General features: G+C 37.1%; 1 protein-coding gene across 3 annotated transcripts; it reads left to right on the forward strand.

The window, feature by feature from the left end:
• The first annotated feature begins 515 nt into the window (after positions 1-515).
• On the forward strand, positions 516-12,974 carry LOC113667637 (hexosaminidase D). Of its 3 annotated transcripts, none has more exons than XM_089184948.1 (17): positions 516-777; positions 2,516-2,589; positions 3,708-3,846; positions 4,410-4,479; positions 4,777-4,886; positions 5,288-5,375; positions 5,708-5,786; positions 6,096-6,181; positions 6,358-6,523; positions 7,022-7,090; positions 7,561-7,620; positions 7,877-8,009; positions 8,541-8,623; positions 8,889-8,976; positions 9,181-9,279; positions 11,970-12,056; positions 12,729-12,974. In XM_089184948.1, the coding sequence occupies exons 2-17, from the start codon at positions 2,583-2,585 to the stop codon at positions 12,901-12,903; spliced, it is 1,539 nt and encodes a 512-aa protein (XP_089041074.1). In that variant the 5' UTR covers positions 516-777; positions 2,516-2,582; the 3' UTR covers positions 12,904-12,974. The 3 variants fall into 3 exon arrangements, with proteins under 3 accessions (XP_089041074.1, XP_027039292.2, XP_089041073.1); XM_027183491.2 differs by lacking the exon at positions 516-777 and adding an exon at positions 1,065-1,282; XM_089184947.1 differs by lacking the exon at positions 516-777 and having other exon boundaries at positions 2,278-2,589.
• The last annotated feature ends 2,266 nt before the right edge of the window (positions 12,975-15,240 follow it).

Consider the following 15,240-nt stretch of genomic DNA (forward strand, 5'->3'; position numbering starts at 1 on the left):
CAATGAATAAATTTATTCCTAGCTATCGACAGCTTATTTTTTTTCTTTCTTAGAGCTCTGGTGGTAAGGGGAGGTGGTTTTGAGCCTGAAAAAGTTTGAAAAAAACTTGAAAGAAATTCCTTTGCAAATGACAATGAAAATTCAGCAATGCAGATGGGGGAGGGGGGGGGGAGCAGAATTGGTCCCGCAATATATATTTCAAAGGCTCTATTTTACTTGTCAGAGAAAAAGGTTCACACATCCCGGGATTTCAGTATTTCCACACTTTCGTAGAATCTCTAGACATGGCATTTGACGTGGCTGGATCCGAGAATCGAAGACTGGTTACGAGCTACGACTGTCACTGACGTCATCGACAGTCAAAATTGAAGTTGTCACATCTCTTGAAAGATCGCCCAACATCAATCGTTAGAATGAAATGCGGACGAAAAATGTAATAAACGTTCCTGATTGGTTCCCGGAACCCTAAAGGTTAGATGTGTCACCGTACATGTCTAAGTGGTCTGTCTACAATTTTCCATGAGATTTACGATCGATTGAAAATTTTTCCTAGACCTCTTCCGACCTTAACCGGGGTATATGCAATTTAATAGATTTTCTATACGATTAATTCCTCAGTGCGTTTTGATATCTACGATGTTTTTCGTCTGTTGCTTTCCTCGGTAAAAGTACATTGAACCTGGAGCATCAGTTGTGGGAAATTAATTCGGATACACATCCGCTCTTGTCAGAAGAATAGATCGAGCAGGAGAACAAAGTCTATGAAAGTTGATTAAGGTGACCTTTTGACAGAGATGTTTTGAGTTAGTATTGTCAGTCAGCTTGTTGATTGCTCATAAATATTTTCTGAAATTAAGATCTTGACTGAACACCAGTTAAACTCGTTACAAAGTTATCACACTGATCGTTCAATGCCATAAACTTGTAAGGTTGCGAATATTCAAATTTGCAGACATTCAAAAACAAGGTAAAAACATAACGTTGTTTTGAAGTTTCTCTAATTTTATTTGCTGTCGCAAGTCGGGCAATAAGTGTCACAAGATGTCATCATAGGCAGGTTATTTATTCAAGCCTGATCGATCACAGTCGGGAACTACAATGCCTTTAATCGGGGGTTAACTGTTGGAAAATGTTGCTACAGGGGAAACTGGAAGAAAGAAGGGAAGCTCTTTAACCAGATTCATCTCTTAGTCGATGAACTTCGCAGCTTAAGCGCGAAACAAAAGATGTTATTTCATTTTCCTTCGTTTGTTTTTTTCTGGGTAGGAACTTTCAGTGTCAGGTAAATTTGATCGATTGATAACTCTTGTGTTCTCACTTCGTAATTATGACTATTTTGTTAACTATTTGCAATGATATTGAGCTTGGATGATGATGTGGGGCCGAATAATGCCGTTGAAAGTTTGAAATTATCATAATCCACGAGATCGGCCAGAGAAACGATCGTCTTGTATTTTATGTACAACATGATTGTCAGTTAACATGCAGGTACCAATAGATCGCTTATGTGATCGCACATATTGGCGTTCAGAAAGAAGATGATTATTCTTCCCTTGTCATTAACGTGTATCTACAATTCTTTCTTAAAAGACTTAAATGCCATAGAGAAAACCATCGGCTGAGTATCGCTTACTTAGAAACACAATCACGCCTCAAGTCAGGATCGCAAACAGTTGATTCAACATGAGCTGATATTTAACGAAGTGAAAGACTGCAAATCTTACTGGAATTTACTCAAGATAGTCGCTTAAAACCCGCCTTTATAACCTATACTCGGCATAAAAGAAATCAGATGGGCCACTCAAAATTTCATGTGACAACAAGAAGCAGATCGTTAATGACTGTCTCTTTACTGGCGAAAACCCCGTGAATAATCTTCCTTTTCTCGACAATCAGCTGTAGGAAAATGGTTTCACACTCATCGACAATGTAAGCCCTGTAAGCCCATGAATTTATCACACACTGAAATCACTGAAATCACTAATATTTTTACAAGGCTACGGGTCGCTAAAGCCTGACAAGACAATGTCGCACCGAAACATCTTCATCTGACAGGTCGCGAAGCGTTACATATCATTTTAAAATGTCCCCAGGCTTCCACCGGTGTTCTTTAAGTACTGCTAGTAATTCAATACCAGCCTCCTAGAGGGCTGAAACTTTTCCTCATGGAATCAGCTTTCTCATGGACCATCACGACCCAAATGTCTTATCATATTATCAGCAACGAATCCCACCAAAAAGGGGCAGTCCAATTAACTTTGGTGAAGATGGCAGGGGACTAAGAGTGTGCACTTGATATAGCAACCTGATTGTCGGTGTAATTTTTGCTGCATAATTTTGTAAGGTTACTGACTTTATCATTTACCATAATCATTCAGTATAGTCAATTTATGTCATGTCTATCACATTCAGTCAAAAATAATCGAATCAAAGAAATGTGTTATAGAGCTTCTAATCTCTCCTTTTTTTGTGTGTGCGCGTATTATACACACACACTGAATTGTATCATACTTAGATGGAGCCAGTTGAAAGCCCTAGACTTATCCCAGTGCAATGATACTGAAGCCCTGGTGAAGCGTCTTATGTTTGGTAAGTACTGTCTTCCATTTTATGTTTTAGTCTCAAAAAGCAGGTTCGGAAATCAGGTGAACTCGTTATTCGTATTCGATGTGCATGAAAATCATTGTTCCTGTATTAATATTGTTTAGAACTTTTCAGTATAAAATCCTTAACAATATACTCTACACAAACACGAAATTGTGTAAAATTGGCTTTAGAGCTGATGACTTATGCACTCTCTGCGAAGCTGAGCGAGAAACGCTATATCACCTGCTTTATCAATGCACTTATGCGAGACAGTTCTGGAATGATTTCGAATTGTACTGGTTCCGCTTGTCAAATCAGGTAGTTCACCTGACTTTGGAAAATGTTTTATTTGGAATGCTTTCAACACAATGCCCTTCACATACACTACTCAATTACTTTATTATTATCGGAAAACTGTTTTTGTGGGACTGCAGAAGAAAACAAATACACCCTAAAATACAAGGTTATCAGAACAAGATAGCTATCAAATATGAAATTGAAAGAAAAATAAATAAGAAAAGAAATGGATATTCAAATGAAAAGGAATGGTTAATAATTTAAAAAATCTTAAGCCGATTTGCCTTCTATCCTGTTTTTCTCTTTTTTTTTTTTACGTTATGTTGCTTGGTTTAATTAGTTTAATTAGTTTAATTTCTAAAGCCGAAAATAGCGTAATAGCGTAATAGCGTAAGATTGTTAGATATATCGAATTGTTATCATTTTTAACCTATTTTATGAATGTAAAATTGTAACTGTGTAAATGAAAGGTCAGAATAAAACTGTTAAAAAATATATATATATATATATATATATATATATATTGTTTAGAACTAGACTTTTTCTAAAGAACTTTAGTCGTATACGTCACTTAATTAGGTTTTTGGTCAATTCTCCGATGAGAGACTTAAGTCACATTATAAGCAGCAGATTTTAAAACCATCATCATGGTGGGCATGAGTTTTGGCAGGCTGATATTTCAAATGTTTGCCGCTCTTCGGAGAAAATTTTGCACAGGTTCTTAACGCAGGTCACTAGTTTCTTGAAAGAGTTTCGAACATTTATTCATTGATACCTCAGCTATATTATTTCTATCCTGATTAGATATACTTTTCGCTATTCAGAATTGTCGAGGACGAGAAGAGAAGCATTTGAAGCAAAAGTTGAGCTTCATCAGACAAAAGAAATATTGTACAATATCACAACGAAAATGCACGCTCAGCATCTCGGGGACACGTCTCAGAAGGGTGACGCAAGGAAAAAGTAAGCATGGTGTCTTGTCCATTCTTTGCGGGCTTTCAACACTAAACTACCCTTTGATTTCTGATACCATATGTAACTGAATATAGTTACAACTCTTACATGTGGTGAAATCTTTACAAATGAGTAAGTATGACGTTTAAAAACAACTTTACGATATGTGAGGTACAGTGAGGAGGCAGCATCATTATGGAAGGGCTACTCGCTTGCAGTTTGGGTGGGTGTGTAAAGCGGGAAAGTTGGTTTAGACATAACTATCCTCGCTTATGAAAGAACAGTTTCACCTTTAACTGTACAGTTCTAGAAAAAAGGCTTTATTTAGGATATGGAAAGAGGCTCCATGTTCTTCATAATTAAATTCTACGTAAAATTTCAAATGGATGCGACTACATTTCAATTTATTTCCCTTTTTAGTAAACGTACCCAAATGGCTACCCCAATCTAAAGCAGGAACCCCATGATTGCACCCCGCTGGAAAGCACATTTCTGTTCGAGTATATTCGGGATGTTCCTTTAGGGCGAACAAAGTGAATCAAGAACTTTTATGGTATTTCATCATGTTTCAGATTTAATGGACACAAGCTTGTTCATCTGGATCTTGGTGGTGCACCTCCAAATATGACCTACCTACTGCAGGTAATACATCTTGACAACTCATTGATTCTAAATTTAAATCCTTTAAGTCTGCCTTCATGTTAAATTGTCATTTAACAAAAATTGAATCTACGTGTGTTTACCATAATGCAACATGGAAAGTCTGTCGGTATGCTATTCATGCACTCGTCGGTTTGTATCAGAAATCTTACTCGTTTGCTGCGCTCACTCGTTCTATTTCCGATACTACCAACTCGTGTGTAAATACCAGACGGAAACACTTTCCATGAAGTATTCAATATGTTTTTAAGATCTAATTCAAATTGTTTTCTTCATCAGTTGCTACCACATTTCGTTAAATGGGGTGCCACAGGGCTCCTTATCGAATACTCTGATACTTTCCCATACAATGGACAGCTCCAGGTGATTCAAGGACCCAATGCATACAGGTGAAATTGATCATCAATCTGCAAATAGCTCACCAGTACCATATAATTTTATTTCTGGGATTCCTACAAAAATAGCACGTGAGCTGGTAAATGTTTGTGATGATCCAAGCCAAAGCAAATGTTTTGCTTTATTTGAGATATTTGATCAGAGCGATAATTTCATTGCTGGTTTCACAACAAACATATTTTCTTATGCTTATGTAGCCTATAACTTTAACTCCTACTGAATTAAATCAATAATTTGAACGATCGACTTTGGCAGGGTTTTCTCTCGTGATTCAATTGATTTTCACAACGTGATTCGAATGATTTCCACAAAGAACCGATGCCATGAATTAACTGAACAGTTTTAAATTTAGGGCATTCACTGCTATATTCCTAAATTCATTATTGCATTATAGCAAAGACGATATTACCATACTGGTGAAAGAAGTAATGCAACACAACCTTACAGTCATACCGCTGGTGCAGACATTCGGCCATCTTGAGGTATACTCGCCTGAATGACCCTGAAAGGCCTTAGGATATATTTGGGCAAGACGTTTTCTTTGGCGCGATTTCATTATTGAGACTGACCAGACTAGTTTTTTATAACTGAATAATCCATAAATCGCCATGATAAAGAATATAATATAATGAAGCTGTTCGTCAAACATTTCGACCAGTTCAGAAAATTAATTAAGTAAACTAGCCAGGTCTAACTTAGCTTTTGAAATGTGCCCCGTTTCCCAATAAAGTCTTCGTAGTCTTAAATACAATAATAAGTTCGCGACACAATTTCTCCCTATTTCTCAGTATTGTCATTCTATTTTTTCCAATAGTTCGTTTTAAAGCATGACGAATTCAAACATCTTCGCGAGACTGCGAAATACACCAACTCAGTTTGCCCCAAAAATCCAGGTAGGTTTATTTTTCTTGAGTGCTTATCAATGATTAGATTTCTGGTCTCTATATAAGATTCATTGATACCGGCGACGCAACTTAGACTCTGTTCTGCTAAACCATAGTTCTCGTCCGAAGCGAATGATCTTAATGAACAACAAACATTACAAGAAAACAAAAGGATGACGTAAATAAAGCAAAACATTGAATGCAGAAAAAAAAATTGATAAAATTAAAAAAAAAACCCAGCAATTACTAACCCGGTTGCCAAATATGTGGCCATGTTTCCAAAGCTCTTCTTTAGTGTCTTATAATTCCATCATTCAGAGTCTGCAGATTTAGTCAGAGAAATGATAGACCAAGTGGCCGCACTACATCCTGGAATCAAGTGGTTTCATGTTGGAGCTGATGAAGTAAGCGATAATTTTACTTTTTAAAAGAGGATGACAAATTTTTACAGAGCAAAGTATGGTCAGTTTATCCATTCATATCGACATCATATGACATCAGTGACACTAATGATATTTCACATGATAATTGATTGAGCTCAGAGCAGAATATTGAGAATGTTGTTCTTTCACATATATAGGTTTGGAATTTGAAAACTTGTCGCACTTGTGCAGACGACCAAAGAAACAAGAGCATGATATTCTTGGAGCACATGATACCTGTTCTTCAGCATGTGCGGAGTAAGGGAATTACTCCAATAATGTGGGATGATATGATGAGAGAGTGGAGCATCGAATTTCTCAAAGGTAAATTTAATCCTTTAGTGATCGCTCCGGGCACTCACTGAAATCAGTGAATAATGGGCAGAGGGGCATATTAAGGGGGAGGAAGGGGGCGCTTCATTTCTTTCGTCCGATTTGAGGGTTATTTGTCTCATTGTTGTTTGTTTGATTTTTTCTTTTTTTTAGCGATATTACTTCTGCGCGTTATCAACAACATAGCCGTGAATTAATATACAATGGTGATTAACGGCACATTTGGCAATTCGTTTTCCATTTTTTCAAAACACTTTGAATGATTTGTAACAATTACATTAGAAGTGTGCAAGACAGCACGGGAGGGATTAAACACGAAAGACATTATTTGTTGCAAGTCTCGGCACTCATCCATGAAAACAGAGTTGCGGGTTTATTGTTTCTCGGTTGCCAGTTGCCTTCTAACGTGTAAAATCAGTTTGATCAGGGTCATTAAAACTCGACTGCTCAAATACGAACCGCTAATCAACCATTTGTACTTTCCTTAAGCCATCGGAAAATTGGCAGAGCCTATGATTTGGTATTATAGGACTGACCTAAGAAGACATTTTGCGAAGGGTAAGAATTAGATATGTCGCTGTAAATTTCATAGCAACGAACGCTAAAAGGTAAGAGACTTACTTGATATATCCTACTTCTCATGTTTCTATCATGCAGTCAGAGACAGTTCTAGCAAGATAATTATTGCCATGCCGATAAAAAGTATGACCTAATTCAAATTATAGCAAAATGTTTTTAAAATGGTTCCATTATGGAAACTGCTTTTTAAAAAAATAGCTCTATCAATCCCCTTTTCATTCTCATTCTTTTTACAACTACTAAAATGTTTTCCTGTTCAGATTGGCTCGTCACGTCTCATTTTGAAATTGTGAGGTAATTGAGGTGTTGACAGAAAGAAGCTGGTATGATTTAGTTCTGTTTCATGTAGTGTATGGGAAATAAGTTATAAACGATAGCGTTCTTGTATCGGTATCGTTCGAATTTTCTCTTAGGTATTAATGTTATTTTCAATATCTAACTATCCACAGAGATGTTTCAAAGGTACCTTGAAGCTTTCCCCAAGATTTGGACTGCTAGTGCATTTAAGGGTATGACGTTATCACCATTCATATGACCAAATAACACTCTTTATTTGACATTTCTATTTACGACAGAATAAAATTTTTCATTGAAAGTTTGCACCTGCTACAATTTTTCCACATACTTACATAACATCGCTAAAAATATCAATGAAAACAAATTTACTCGCCCTTGACTACTCTCCTCAAATGTAATGTTTCAGCTTATTGTGCGCGGTCAGCTCGATACTTTAAAACATATTGACGCTTTACCTTTTTTGTACAGGTGCCACCGGACCGAATTCTGACTTCGTGACCATATCTAAGCACGTTTCAAATAATCTCCAGTGGGTGGAGATCATGTCTAAGATTTCCAAGAAAAGTGACGTGTTAGGTATTGCGCTCACTGGCTGGAGTCGGTGAGTCCCGCGGTAGATTTCAATTACAAACTGACGAAATCGCACAGTTTACATTTTCTCCGCCGACTAACTGTTATGAATAATTGTTATTATCATCTTTTATCATATAAACTACGGTTTTATACAAGGATTTCCAGCCTTGAGAAAAGCCGTAACCACGCACGTGAAAAAATACGATCTCTTTTCACGTGTGTTTGATATCGCCAATCAGCTGCTGACGCGTCTATCCTCAATACATGATTGTTTGTCGGAATTTTCTCGGATTATGGCTGCTACGTGTGAAAGTTACGTGGTTATCTCGACATCTCACTCCTGAGCAATCGAGTTGAACACTCGCAAAGAAATTCCATAGCCACGCGTGCCAATGTATTATTCTCTATCTGTCATTCTCTACCTGTCATTCTCTATCTGTCATTCTCTATCTGTCATTCTCTATCTGTCATTCTCATTACAGTAAAACCTTTTCATTCAGTGTTTTGATGATCTCTTTATTATTCGTGTGTGAAGTTATGGCACCTTTATATCTTGAAGATATGACCACTACGGCACTTTGTGCGAGTTATTACCAGCAGGGATTCCGTCCCTCGCATTATGTTTGAAGGCCATCGACGAAGGTTAGTTTTCCAGCATCTACTGTTTGAAGACGATACAAGAGATTGACTTTTTAGTAGAAGGTATATAATATAATCAATGTTGCATTTCACGCAAATAAAATGGATCAAATGCAGATCGTGCGAGAGTTCATTATAATTCATGAATTATATTGTGGTGAGGCTAATTCTTTAAAGCCTCTCAAGAAATAAAACGATTCAACGTAAAGTGATTCTCCTTTCCAAAGCCTTTGTCTCAATATTTGTTTTTGTTTTTTTTTGCTTATAGGTCAAATGAACGAGGCCCTGCGTAAAGCGTTATCTCAGGAACTTGGTTTCAGTGGGAGAATCGATGTGGAAGGAACTGAATACTTTGAGTAAGATGGGTTCAGTAGAATAATTTAAGTGTGAATGTAGTATTAAGGTGCCATATCTATCACCTTCATCTGAGCAAAATGACATTTTAAACATGCATGCAATTTGAGTAGTTAATAGAAGGGTACTCAATTATATTATCAAGTCATAGACAATGGTCTTGTAACATGAAGGTACGTTAGTTTCACTCCAATTGCACTTTTCAGTGAAACAGAAAGGTACGGAGACTTCCCAGGCCATGAGATCTACGAACTCAGCTGTAAACTGAAGGACGCTAATCATGGACTGGCATTAGTGCATAGCACGTGAGCAAAACTATTTTTCTGATGTTAAAGTTTTTCATTACTTCAGTCGATATGTAATGCTCTCTTCTAGTACTTGATGCATTTATTGCACGTGGAAGGAGTAGATCATCTTAAAGGTAGTTAGGATCTAATGGTCAATCTCCTGGATACTTGATTCATAACATAATTGTAATGAGAGTTAATCAATCATAAAAGCGAAGCTTCCCTTTTTGAGTAACTTTTTTTTGTAAAAAAAAAGTAAACTCTATGTTAGCATGTAGAGTTATATATCGCACCAATCAGATTGCCGCATTTGGATATGTGTCTCGCACCAATCTGATTGCTGCATTAGGGTATGTATCTCGCATTAACCATATCACAGCATTTGGATATCTTGCACCAATCACAGCATTTAGGGTATGTATCTCGCATCAATCATATCACAGCATTTGGATGTCTTGCACTGATCACGGCGTTTGGGTATTGTTTTCTAGTAAATGATGCCAGAAATTTTGTGCTCATTTGATAAGTGTTATGGTTGTGGCCTTCGCGAGAGCCTCATCGATTAAGGTCGAGATTATCGGGATATGACGGGTTCACATCATTTGCATCATTTTTAAGTTAAAACTTGCTTTCTCCGCTCCTTTACTCACAACTTACACGCCACGCCCATCACGTACCATGAAAAAAACGTCCAAAGTCCGATCAGAACATACCCATCCATTGAACTAGATGAACATTGGGTAATTTTTCACGTGCTTGAATTGTATTCCACCAATCAAATTCTATTTTGCCAACTTAGACTTCGCTCCATCACGTGTTATTTCCTTGTAAACAATCTGGATTTCATCGCGTATTCTGACCGCATTGTCCGACCACACTGAAAAAAAATTCACATGGAACTAAAAGCTACTGATTGTGTTTTTTTTTTAAGCAATTCTCACGCGTTTTAACTTTTTCTACGAATAAAACCGGCTTTTAGCTACCTTGGACTTAATCCAATCGCGTGTTAATTCCTTTTAAACAACCTGCATTTTATCATGTATTTCACATGGGGGGGGGGGGGGCAACGTCGAGATGAGCAACAACCGATCACGGAGCCCTCTTTGAAATATTATCCTTTTCTCTTGTTCAGTGTATCTTCACTTATTCGAGATCGTCTATTGGAGATACAACAGAGTTTCAGTTTGCTTTTCATAGTACAATTACGTGGAATTATATTTTTCAGGCAACTAACTGTAGACGAATGATTTTGATTTCTCCTTGTTAAAGGATCGGCAGTGAGCGTAGTCTCTTTCGCAACTGTTATTTGGTCTCATCACGCAACGTACTCTCTCTCCAACGGGAAATAGATGGCATTGTGTGACGAGACCAAACAATTGCTGCGCAGGAGATAACAATAAGTGTGGTACCGATGCATTTCATTTTTGCCTAGAAGTATTTAAACAGTAGAGACAATGGACCACAAAATACCTCTGTAAGTTCTGATAAATTAGGTTTTTTCTTTCTCTTAAGGTGAAATAATGCGATATTTTCGTCCGTTTGCAAATAATGCTCTCTTTCTGTTACAAAAATTAAACATTAGGTACACAAAGTGCCCTATGTTAACCCGCCGAGCCGAAGAAATAACTCTTGCATGCAACGCATGCCTATGTACTTCTTCCCCGCACGCCTGATCAATGAAATTTTTCCCAAATGGACTAGACTCATATTGTGGATGTGAGACATGTCGAGAACTGAGTGTGTGCTTCTGCACAATCACTTTCTTTTTCCAGAACGGGACGACCAAGCATAATTCCTAGTTAGTATTTTTTAGATTTCCTGTTTCCAAATTCAAGTTCTCATGAAATTTAAATAGCTAAGTAACTCATTGTTTAAAGAAGTGGTCGATGTGTGACAAATCTTTCTCTGAGTTCAAGATACAAATTTTTCGTACGTGCACCAAAACGTCTGCGGATCTTATCAAAGTCAAGTCAAAGTCAAGTTCTCCCAAAGATTGCTTACTACCAAATTCTATCCGCAAAAACAATAAAAAATGACCAAGAAATACCCACGTTACTGTTAAAAGCCCAAAAACGTACACATTTCATGCGCGAACAAGACCAACGCAACGAAACAAGTCAATTTTGGCCATTGTTTACTTGATGACAAGAAAACTTTTCGTTATTTTATTATACACAAAATCTTCCGGTAAACAATACTGTTAAGACACGTGAACACTGATATTTAGAGAACTTATCAATTTTCGAAGTGTTTCTACTAGCCAGTAACGTTGTTTTAATTTTTCAGTCGTTATTTGCCTTTTTTTAGAATCGACGATTCGTAGAGTCAAAATACCCGGAAGAGAAAAAAAGAAAATATCATTCTAGTTTTCCTTAGGTATGGTGTTTTGCTGCGCGCGCGTTTTGCGTGTACTGCGATCCCCGCTATTAGATAATCTGATGTTGATGCTAAGTTGCTGTCTTTTTTTCCAATTGTACAGTTTTCACAAATCAGGCTATGTTGGCTCGTACTGTTTTTTACCCGACACCGTGTCAAACTCATATCTCAGCCGCTTCTGCAATTCGTTGCGTGATCATGTGCTGTATTGCCTAGCAGAGATAAAGAAACGTGACAATGATCATCATTTAATCTGTATAGTGTGGGGAATAACCCTTCAACCGTTGCAAGTCCTCTCTGAAATGTTGGTTGTTTTTTTTTTCTCTTCCTAGGGAAAAAGGTTGGATGTTGGAAAGGCAACTTGAAGAAAATTTTCTCAGTTATTTCCGTTTGCATTTTGCACGCTTAAAAAGCATTCAGTAAGCGTTATCTCCCTATTTTCTAGACAACCACTTGAGGGATTTCAGAAGGGTACCAGGGCATTTTACTAATTTTCGTTTAGTTCACAAAAGAAACAGTTGTTCACTCTTAAATTTCAGACCATGGCTGGTAAGGTTCCAACTAGAGTCTCTAGATTAAACTTACGAAGCTGTTCTAACGAGGCGCAAGGGTGATCTGATGAATTTCTTGACGACGGCTGCGCACTGAATTAATCTAAAAGCTGTCTGCGGCTTGCAACAGGGCTGAAAATCTTACTTCTGACAAAAAAGAAATTCATGTTCTGAAAGAGACCGCAGTTAGTCTGTTTTAGTCAACAAGTTGAGACTCTTGAGACACCCTTGGGATGATACGCGTATTTGTCTTCGATCTCCGTCCAGGAAACATCACTGTCTATGTAGTAAAAAATTATATTTCAAATGCAATTTTAGTTCTGGGCTAAAACAACGCCTGACTCACTAAACATGTATAATGGTTCCTCTAGCACTGACTAGCAGTACAGTGTGATATTTATAAGTAGTGAATCTATTTTTCAGCTGTTTATTTTACGGAAGGCTCTTCTAATTTGTAGTGAATAAGGAACCTCTTCAGAAAGGTAAAACTGACATTAGATGCGAATGCGTTTGACTTTCATTATTTTTTCTCAATTTCAGGGCTGTGAACGCATACCGTCAATTGAGGGACGAGGCATCCAATCTATTGTCACAAATATATAGTAATAACACAGTCAGTGAGTGGCTCAAAGACAAAATAGACGATAAAATAAGGGACGCTGAAGTACAAAAATATAAAATAGACGATGTTGAAAGGAGTTTTGACTGGAGATAACACAGATTGTTCTTAGGTGCCTTTTCATTTGAGTATTTCCAGAATAGTGAATAAATATTTTGTTATCATTAGCCTTTTGCTTGGTAAAAAAAGGTTAGAATACATTAAACCATGACTGAGGCAAAAATTTTAACAACAGGACCAGTTAAGATATCATGACCTGAGTGCTAATCAGTTACAAAACTGGTATCTGAACTGCACCGTAACTGATAGAAAAAAGGAAAACTGTGCGCCATACTTTTAACTGATAGGGAAACAACAGCCAACCAACAACAAACAACAGCCAAAAAAATCTTTTTTTTAAATTTGATCCTCTGACTTTCGTTATCTAAAGAGAGAACAAGGATCATTGTTCAAGTCGGCTAAATGATATTCAAATTCAATTGTTCTTGAATAATTTTATCATTACAGCACATATCCGTTTCATGGCAGATGATTATATATATATTTTTTTTTTAACTACATTTACAAGTAACAATGGTAGTTTTTACATTTTGTTTTTAACGAAGGCTGTTTACTGTAAAAGTTTTGAAGTAAACTTTGCTAAGTAATCTGCTTCGAAGTTATCAATCATGAACAAAAACATGGCACAAAACGAATTAGGTTTTTTAAAGAAAGTCATGTGAAACATTAAGGGTATCCGGTACTCTGCGGGAGTTTTTAGGTCACCTGCTTACCTAACTCCTTCATAAGGCATACCACAACACTGCTGATCACGGTAGTGATAATTTGAATTAACCCTCCCCCGCCTTTTCACTCCCTATACTACCATATATTAACGGAAACATCACAAATCTGCCTAAAAAAACTACAAGCGGGTGGCATTATTAACACTTCAATGCTACAACTTCACACCTTTGCTTTCATCTTACAGACATAAAAAGGTTTTAATTTCCTAAGCTCAGTGTTCAGGGAGGTGGCATCTTCAACAAACTGGGCTGGACTCGAATCACAGGAAATGTGTCAAAATTCCGTCTGGCTGTGTTTTCAGCAAAGCTGCTACAAATTCCCCTCTTCGAAAAGTATTTGCAAAACATCTCTTGCCTGTGTCCCTTCGTTCCTAAAAGCCCCCTTTTTTGTAATTCTGGTTTCATTTGTTTACGTGGTTTTCAAAGCAGCGACAACTATTTTCTATTACTTCGGCACAGACTTACAGAATTTTTATTTGTTTTCAACAACCATCAAGCGATAGTTTTGGCTTTCTACACTTATATTCGATTATGCTTGAGGTTGAGTGGTTGTAAATATATTGGTCAAGTTCTTTCTAGCGTGTTTGTTTATCGGCATCAGTGATCACGCAAGGAAAGAACGTAGCCAATATACTTCTATAGGCGATTTCTTCCAAAATTTTATGTGGAGATTTTAAAAAAACCAAAGAATTTTGCCTTTTTCTATAATTTGTTGTTTATCAAGTATTGAGGTGGAAGACAGTTATCAGTACAATTTGAATTTATCATCGCCTTTCTTGTCTTCAACTGATTTTAACTTGACAAACTCGGTAACAGTTTAAGAAATAAGTTTCAGACTCACTGGAGCCATCAAAGGCAAATGTGATCGATGAGACTTAAACGCTTTCCTACAACAAGAAGAATCTAAGGTATCTTGTTAGGCCTCGGAATATGCCGTAGTTTTTTAAGAAAATCGTTGCGTCCCCTTCTAACCACTCAAATATGCTTGAAGCATTAATCTCCATCTGAACCTTTCAAGGTTTATGTAGCTTCTGAAATGGAGAAGTAAAGAAAAATCTTTCGAGACTGCTGCAAATAGCAACATAAAATGAGCGCCACAATCACATTTGAGAGCGATGTGTTAAAATCTTATGAAGTGATGACTCCATTCCACAAAGTGGCACAATTTTTGTCTTTGTCATCATTGATCACGACATTTGACGAATTACTTAACCTACTCAAATTATTTGTTCTCCTTCCCACGATAAGCTTTCCAGATTTAGAAAGTAAATTTGATTGGTTGAAAGGCTGGGAAGGTATGCTGCACTCAGGCAAACAGGAATTTTCAAGCAGACGGAAACTTAATCCCTGAAAGAGGTTCCTCGTTCGATCATTCAAGTTGTGCAAGAATTTCAGACAGTAACAATGCGTCTGTACTGAATTCCCGAAAGCAAATGAAAATAAAACGCGCCCGATCTGTTTAATATTCGTCTGGTTATTTCTTGGCTGCGCTACGCAAAAATTACAATTGAAAAAAACCTGTCCCGGAGGGCTTATTATTAAATTACCAAAATGAAAGAGCGAATATGGAGACAATTAGAGACAGATATTGGCACTCACAACAGCTTAGCTACTTTTTCTCATAGTGTCTCAAAGAGCTCATTTCAGC

The sequence above is a fragment of the Pocillopora damicornis genome, chromosome 10 (genome assembly GCF_964200805.1).
Source record: "Pocillopora damicornis chromosome 10, jaPocDami1.2, whole genome shotgun sequence".
NCBI classification, from domain to species: Eukaryota; Metazoa; Cnidaria; class Anthozoa; order Scleractinia; family Pocilloporidae; genus Pocillopora; species Pocillopora damicornis.